The sequence below is a fragment of the Gymnoscopelus microlampas genome (genome assembly GCF_963454915.1).
Source record: "Gymnoscopelus microlampas genome assembly, chromosome: 10".
Lineage (NCBI taxonomy): Eukaryota > Metazoa > Chordata > Actinopteri > Myctophiformes > Myctophidae > Gymnoscopelus > Gymnoscopelus microlampas.
In genome coordinates, this window is record NC_139947.1 from 7,841,876 (window position 1) to 7,849,960 (window position 8,085).

Here is an 8,085-nt window from a genome sequence, read left to right on the forward strand (position 1 = left end):
TACAAAGCTTTACTAGTTAATAACCAGATAGTTTTACAGAATCAATACAAAGCTTTGCTAGTTAATAACCAGATAGTTTTACAGGATCAATACAAAGCTTTGCTAGTTAATAACCAGATAGTTTTACAGGATCAATACAAAGCTTTACTAGTTAATAACCAGATAGTTTTAACAATCAATACAAAGTTTTACTAGTTATTACTAGTAATTATACAGGTTCAATACAAAGCTTTACTAGTTATGTATGCAGGATGCTGTCATATGCAGGACGCCTACAACAGCAGGTGCTTGAGCAGGGCAAAGAGGATTATGAAGGACAAACAACACCCCAGTAACGGACTGTCTGTGACGATGTGGAATGAATGGCAACCGTGTGAGGCGTCTCAAAGCTGAAAGAGACAAAACATACACAAAAACAACAATCATCAAAACAAAACAAATGGCATTCAATCTGAAAATATTCCCTTGTAGGTTTGGCTCACACTGTTACTTGCAACAAGGCCCCTTTATACAGTATAAGTGTACAGTACCTATGTGTACACTGTAATGCACTGCACATTCTAAATAATAACCACATACTAATATAATTCACATCCTATATAGTCTGCATATTTCCCATTGCTGCTAAAAGTGTTTTTTTTACTTTTACCTATACTATTGCCAATTAAAATTTTTGAATGTTATTTCTTCAGTTTTTTTTATTACATCCAGTATTATCATTATTATTTTGTGTATATTGTATTGTTTTTAGCAGTCTTGTGGAACATGTCACACCAACATTTGGCTGCTTGTACCTGTATCAGTGAGTGACAAATAAAAACCTCTTGAATCTGTTGAATATGTCTTGAACCAATTATACATTCATTCTCTGTGTTGAAAACTATAATATCAAAGGACATTTAATATCAATCAGATCAAGCTTGTGTCCGTGCCTCAAAAATCATTTATCTGGCTTTGTTTGTAATCTGAGATACACAATTTGTTAATAGTTTGTTAATAGGCCTATTTAGTGGTGGACATCACATCTGTGGGAGAAATAGTGGTTTGAAATAAAGTTTATCTATAAAGATGGTGTATAGAGTACTATAGTCTGGTAGGGCAACCACACTAATAAATAAAGTGTATAGAGTACTATAGTCTGGTTGCCCTGTTAGGGCAACCACACTAATTAAAATGTTCTACTACTCACCACTATTTGCAGGGCATGATATAAGCAGGCTAAGCGGCTATAGTTAACTTCAATTTACTAACATCACATTCTTGCAGGCAGTGACAGTAACAGTACTGTAGCCTACCTGTTCAACTGGCTCCCTTCCTGGCCCACATGAAGGTAACGTTAATAGTTTGGATTAATCGCCGTAACGTCAGGCTCATGTGGCGTTACAACAGGTGGAGGATGAGAGCGAATTTGACATTTCTTGTTTTTTCTTTGTCTTCATGTTTTTATTAAAACTTTTTATAGCCCCTGAGTGATTCCATTTATGATTAGGCTACATGATAGCCTACATCGTTGACAATGCTGCACCGGGCGTGCAGCCAGCGGAACCCATTCACACACTGTTGACAAATTATTGATTTTTTTTTGGCAGCTGTTGATGACGATTTTCCGCAAAATACTGTTGCGACCTGTTATAGCGCCACCGTGAGGCCAATTTGGTAACTTTACGGTGACAGAGTCAGAACGTAATATGAAACATCTGACAGATACATCTTGATCACATGACTATAGAGATAATGTAGAAGGATTTGCGAGGTTTGGACAAAGAGCAGTAGCAACATTTGTGCTATAACAGGTCAATTTTAAAGATTTGGGATGGAGGTTCTTCCTTGACTTCCCAGGAATGTGTGTGCAAAGTTGTCCTGCCATGATCTGTGCCCAGTCATTTTAACCACACTAGTGCATGCATCCAACACCATACATGCTTTCTGGGCTGATGCAGTGGCACACATCATCTCTGACAATGTCACATTCTGCCTCTTAATTTGGCCTATAATGCAAAAGCACGAAAGCAGGCTAGAGCTGATATACTATGCTGTGGATAAGAAACATTACATACAATAATGTTGGCATACTTGTCAAACACAGCAGACAACAATCATGGGTAAAGGAAACAACGCCTCCTCCAAATTGAGCGGCTTCCTATAATAGCTGATATTGAGCAGTACCTTGCTAATCGTTTGGCCCTCCTTTTGGAGAGGCTGGCCATTTGAAATGTTTAACCATTTTATAGTGTAATTTGTTGGTTACTTGACGTAGTAATGGTCTTATTATTATCATGTTATTTTTTTCTTCTTCTTCATTTTAGAGGTATTAAAAAGGTCTTAAAAGTCTTGCAGATACCCTGTATACACTTATACTGTATGTTGGTTTGTTGTTGAGTGAGAAAACAATGTTGCACATTAAGCTAATCATCTGAGGACCCCCCCAAAATCATTTGGGGACCCCCCCCACCCCCAGTTTGGGAACCATTGCAGTATGTCAACTAGAAAGGGGTGCTCTGTAGAGCGCACATCCCCACCAGGAGGCATGCCCTTTGGCGCTCCATCTTTTTGTCTGTCTGGATCATTCTGATGAGGCTTTGGGGTTGTGAACGTGTATGAAATGGTTCAGGGTAATGGGGGGCAGGCAGGCATATAATAAAGGACCGTTATTACATCATTAGTTCATTACAGTGCAACCAGAGAGACAGGCTGTATGGAGACACATCTTTGAACAGTGAACACATTGAAAAGTGGTGTGACATGTTGTCATCACTATAGGACATAACATGACATTAAGTACTGTAGTAGTGTGACATGTTGTCACCACTATAGGACAAAATATGACATTAAGTAGTTTAACTCAGGGGTCTTCCACAGGGGGTCCGGGACCCCTAGGGGGTCCTCAGAGATACTGCAGGGGGGGCGCCAAATCTTTGTGTGATATGAACTTATTTGTATTTTTTAACATTAACCACTTGAACCCTCGCATCCCTATTCTGGGGGGAACATTCGCCGAAAATAGCAGATCTACAAGCTCACAACGCGTCTGAGACACGTTGTGAGCTTGTAGATCGTCTATTTTCGGCAAAGCGGTTTGGTGTAGAGGGAAAGAAGAGCAGACCAAGTACAGAGCCAAAGGTCAATTTTACAAAGTATTGAGGGTTTAAGTGATTAAATCTCTGAAAACACACATTAACATGAATCCAATATGTAGTGGGGGTCCCTGCTTCACCTCTCTCTCAGCTAAGGGGTCCTTGGGCTGAAAAACGTTGAAAACCCCTGAACTGCTTGTGCTGCAGGAAAGAAGTAACACTCACTACAGGATCAGTACAAAGCTTTACTAGTTAATAACCAGATAGTTTTACAGAATCAATACAAAGCTTTGCTAGTTAATAACCAGATAGTTTTACAGGATCAATACAAAGCTTTGCTAGTTAATAACCAGATAGTTTTACAGGATCAATACAAAGCTTTACTAGTTAATAACCAGATAGTTTTAACAATCAATACAAAGTTTTACTAGTTATTACTAGTAATTATACAGGTTCAATACAAAGCTTTACTAGTTATGTATGCAGGATGCTGTCATATGCAGGACGCCTACAACAGCAGGTGCTTGAGCAGGGCAAAGAGGATTATGAAGGACAAACAACACCCCAGTAACGGACTGTCTGTGACGATGTGGAATGAATGGCAACCGTGTGAGGCGTCTCAAAGCTGAAAGAGACAAAACATACACAAAAACAACAATCATCAAAACAAAACAAATGGCATTCAATCTGAAAATATTCCCTTGTAGGTTTGGCTCACACTGTTACTTGCAACAAGGCCCCTTTATACAGTATAAGTGTACAGTACCTATGTGTACACTGTAATGCACTGCACATTCTAAATAATAACCACATACTAATATAATTCACATCCTATATAGTCTGCATATTTCCCATTGCTGCTAAAAGTGTTTTTTTTACTTTTACCTATACTATTGCCAATTAAAATTTTTGAATGTTATTTCTTCAGTTTTTTTTATTACATCCAGTATTATCATTATTATTTTGTGTATATTGTATTGTTTTTAGCAGTCTTGTGGAACATGTCACACCAACATTTGGCTGCTTGTACCTGTATCAGTGAGTGACAAATAAAAACCTCTTGAATCTGTTGAATATGTCTTGAACCAATTATACATTCATTCTCTGTGTTGAAAACTATAATATCAAAGGACATTTAATATCAATCAGATCAAGCTTGTGTCCGTGCCTCAAAAATCATTTATCTGGCTTTGTTTGTAATCTGAGATACACAATTTGTTAATAGTTTGTTAATAGGCCTATTTAGTGGTGGACATCACATCTACCACAACCCACATTCAAATACAGACAGCAAAACAGCAGTGCAGTGTAATGTGCACTTAACCACTTAAACCCCAGTATCCGTATTCTGGGGGAAACCTTTGCAGAAAATAGCAGATCTACAAGCTTACAACGCGTCGCTTGTAGATCGTCTATTTTCAGCGAAGATACAGTAAGAGCGAAGCCAGAAAATACACTAGTATTAGTTCCTGAGGGACTTCGCTCAACAACATATGGGGTTTAAGTGGTTAAATTCTAATCATGTGATTGACTCCAAACAGCTGTTTAAATACTTACATCATGATAATGCTCTCAGCTGGGTTTGCAATCTACTCTTCCATACTTTTTCCGAAACTTTCTCTTTAGCTTCTCCATTTCGTCCAGTTCTTCCATCTTTTTTTCTAGTTCGTTCTTCAATCCAGTCACTTCATGGATTAGAAGTTTTTCCCTGATATCAAATTGTTCTTTGCTCTCTTCCATTTCTGAAGCTTGTTTCAGTTTCAGCTCATCTATTTCAGCTTGGAGATCTTCTTTGTCCTTGACGTATTTTTCTGTGAATTCATTGAATTCTTCAGCTTGTTTTCTGGCATCATGATTGTATTTCTTCTCCATGGTCTTCAGTTTTTCATGATATTCTTTCTCAATTATCTGTCGTTCCTCTTCTTCTTCTTCTCGTCTGTTTTCATCCTCTTCTCTTCTTTTGCTCTCATGTTTTTCTCTTTCCTGATTAAGTTCTTCCAGAAGCCTTGTTATTTTCTTCTGTTCGTCTTCTCTTCTCTCTTCATCGCCCTGGCTTCTTTTATTCCACCATTCTTTTCTTTTGTTCTCCCAGGCCCCATGTTGTTTTTTCATTTCTTCTCTCTCATTCTCCAACATTCTCTCCTTTTCTTCTGATGCCATTTTTCTCTCTTTCTCCAAGGCCTCATATTTTTCTTTCCACTCCCTTTGTTTAATTTCATCCTCCTTCTGTCTTTTTGTTTCCTCCTCTTTTCTTTGTTCCTGTTCTTTCTCTCTTTCCTCATGCACTTTCTTAATATAATCCTCCTTTTCTTTCAGTTGTTTCTCTCTTTTCTCTCTCTCGTTTTTAATTTCATCTTTCTGCTCTTCCATCTTTCTTGTCATTGCTTGGATTTCTTCCTCGTATTTTCTTGTCAGGGCCTCCCTGTCTCGCTTCATCTCATCTTCCTTCTCTTTTAGAATCTTCTCCATTTGTTTTTGAATGGCCGCTTCTGCCTCCTGGAACATCTCTGTGGTGTAGCACCCCTTACCATTCTCCTTCATTATCCTCTCAACCTTCATCAGCAGATCACTGACTTGTTTACGGTTGTTTTCATCACGGTTGTCGAAGACGTGATATCTTCCTTCGCACTCAGCAATCAGCTTATTTAATGAATCATCACAACCCTCTTTGATGTAGTCCTCAATGGACTGATTGTCAATTTCCAATGAATCTCCTCTTGTGAAAAGAATGATGGTGAACTTTTTGGAATTCTTTCCAAAGGCAGTCTGGATCATCTTCAATGTCTCTTTCTCCTCTGATGTGAGCCGGCCGATTTGTAACACCAACAGGAACACATGAGGCCCCGGGGCCAGTAGATTGACGCATTTTACCATCTCCTGTTGAACAGCTTCATGGGACAGACTTGTATCAAACAAACCGGGTGTATCAACTACAACAACAGGACGACCGTCTACCTCTCCCTGTTCTTTCTGGCAAAGCTTTGTGACAGAAGATTTGCTGGATTTGGATTTAAATATCCCCGGCAGACCCAGAATCGTGTTTCCTGAAGAGCTCTTCCCACCACCAGTCTTCCCAATCAGCACTATCCTGAGGCAATCACTGCTCTGACTGTCATCATCACCAGGAATACCTTTCAACTCCTGAAGTTCAGCATGTTGCCTGGCGTTGTGTTCTCTCAGTTGTATGACCTTTTCAATCTGGGCCTTGATAAACATTTCTCTTGTGAAGCAGAGTGGTTTCCCCTCCAGCGGTCTCATCTTTATTACAGCATCCAACACCTCAGGAACTTGTTTGCTGTCCTTCATGTTGAAGACAATGTATCGGCCTCCACAGCTCTGACACAACTGCTGGATGTCTGTGTTTTTACCTACAAAGTTGGCAACGGCTGGAGCGGTTAGATCTGATTGGGCAGCCAACAGAACCATGGTGAAGTCATTTACTTGAGGGCTGAATACATCCTGGATGCGCTGTAACTCTCCCTTATCTTCATCAGTGAGGGGATTCACAGGAACGACCAGCAGGAAGGCATTGACCCCCTCAGGATCACAGAGAGAGACAGATCTGAAAGCGTTGTGAATCACTGCCTCTTTAGGTGTTTCATAAAAGGCAGGCAGGTCCACCAGGGTCACCCAATGCCCACACACCTCTGCCTGTCTCTTTAGACACTCTGTAGAAGAACTAGACCCTGGGTTGTACTGGGTCTGACCCAGAATTGCTTTGCTTGCAAAAATCTTCTCATCTCCACTTGTGCCACAAAGCACCAGGTTCAGAGGAGGGTTGGACTTTGGTCTCATGGTGGGTCTACCTTTATCGTATAGGGTGAGGTGTCTTCCTCTGTTGTCACTCACAATGTTCTCAATCTTCTCCATCAGTGATGAACGGTCATCTTCAGTCATCCTGTAATGTTTTCCTCCAAAGTCTTCAATGGTCTGTTTTACGGAGAGGTAATACCTGCAGATGTCATGTCCCTTTTGTGTTGTGGTGATGATCATTGAGTGGTTACAGGCATCTGGTTGAAACAATTGCAGGATGAAGTTCAATGTGTGTCTGTCTTCCTGAGTGAATTCAGAAGGCTTCAATAACATCAGGATCACATTGGGTCCAGGTGAACAAAGAGATGCACACCTCTCCATTTCCTCCCTAACCAATCCAACAGACTGACTGAAGAGGTCTGGGGTTTTCACTACTCTGACAGACTTTCCCTGCCACTCCCCTTCTTCCACCTCGCAGCGCTTGTTTTGGAAGCGTGGGAAGAGAAAACTGCGTTTCCCTGTGATTACGTTTCCTGTAATTAAGTTACAAAGTGTAGTCTTTTTGTCTTCTTGTTTCCCAAGTAGCACAATCCTGAGTCCAAAAGCTAAAAGAAACAAGAGTTTAACAAAATTATCTTCATCATTTTCAACAAACTCATTGAATACATTTCATTCAGCTAATCAATGTATATACAGATTAGAGACATAACAGTTATCATTTATAGATGCCAATTAATGTTGATTCGGTGGATTACAACTCCACAGGGAAACTCATGAATCGCCACTAGGAGATCCGAAAGTGACGCAATGACCCAATCGTATCATGGCACGTGTTTGATGAGTTGGGATGAGAAAGTGTTGGTTTCCACTCTCAATAGGAAGCAAGATTTAAGATCAAACTAAAAGTGGACCAAACTCCTAAAGGTTAACTTATGGAGGTTAACTGGAGGTTAGCCATGCCAGATGCCAAAAAACAGATATGTATTGAAAAATGTATACTATTATGTTATAGAATCATTTATATTCATTATGTACCAATCACATAATCATAATAATGCTATCCTTCACTTACCAGCAGCTCTCGCTGGATCCGAGCTCACAGCACTAGTGAAACTACTCATGGCATCTTTACAGACACCACAGCGGACATTGTTTTCTTTAACAACTTGGCCCAATCGTGTCAACAGCTCTGGAAGTTCAAGGTTCTTCTGCTGTAAATGTCTGTACCTACATTTTCTGATCATTTCATGTAGTGGAG

The 8,085-nt window shown here is 39.9% G+C and overlaps 2 protein-coding genes across 2 annotated transcripts in view; both read right to left on the reverse strand.

Annotated features, from left to right (window-relative positions):
* Positions 1–3,442: 3,442 nt before the first annotated feature.
* Positions 3,443–7,924, reverse strand: LOC311053770 (uncharacterized protein). Its single transcript, XM_084069457.1, has 3 exons — positions 7,900–7,924; positions 4,632–7,432; positions 3,443–3,699 (listed from the first exon to the last, which is right to left on the reverse strand). Exon 2 carries the CDS (start codon positions 7,206–7,208, stop codon positions 4,647–4,649), a length of 2,562 nt encoding a protein of 853 aa, XP_083925583.1. The 5' UTR covers positions 7,209–7,432; positions 7,900–7,924; the 3' UTR covers positions 3,443–3,699; positions 4,632–4,646.
* The window catches only part of LOC311053226 (GTPase IMAP family member 4-like), a gene marked incomplete at its 3' end in the record, with an annotated part of 6,555 nt that continues 6,361 nt past the window's right edge, over positions 7,892–8,085 (reverse strand). The window contains exon 5 of the mRNA XM_084068683.1: positions 7,892–8,085. This exon is cut by the window's right edge and continues 417 nt beyond it. Within this exon, the coding sequence (XP_083924809.1) occupies positions 7,892–8,085 (194 nt within the window).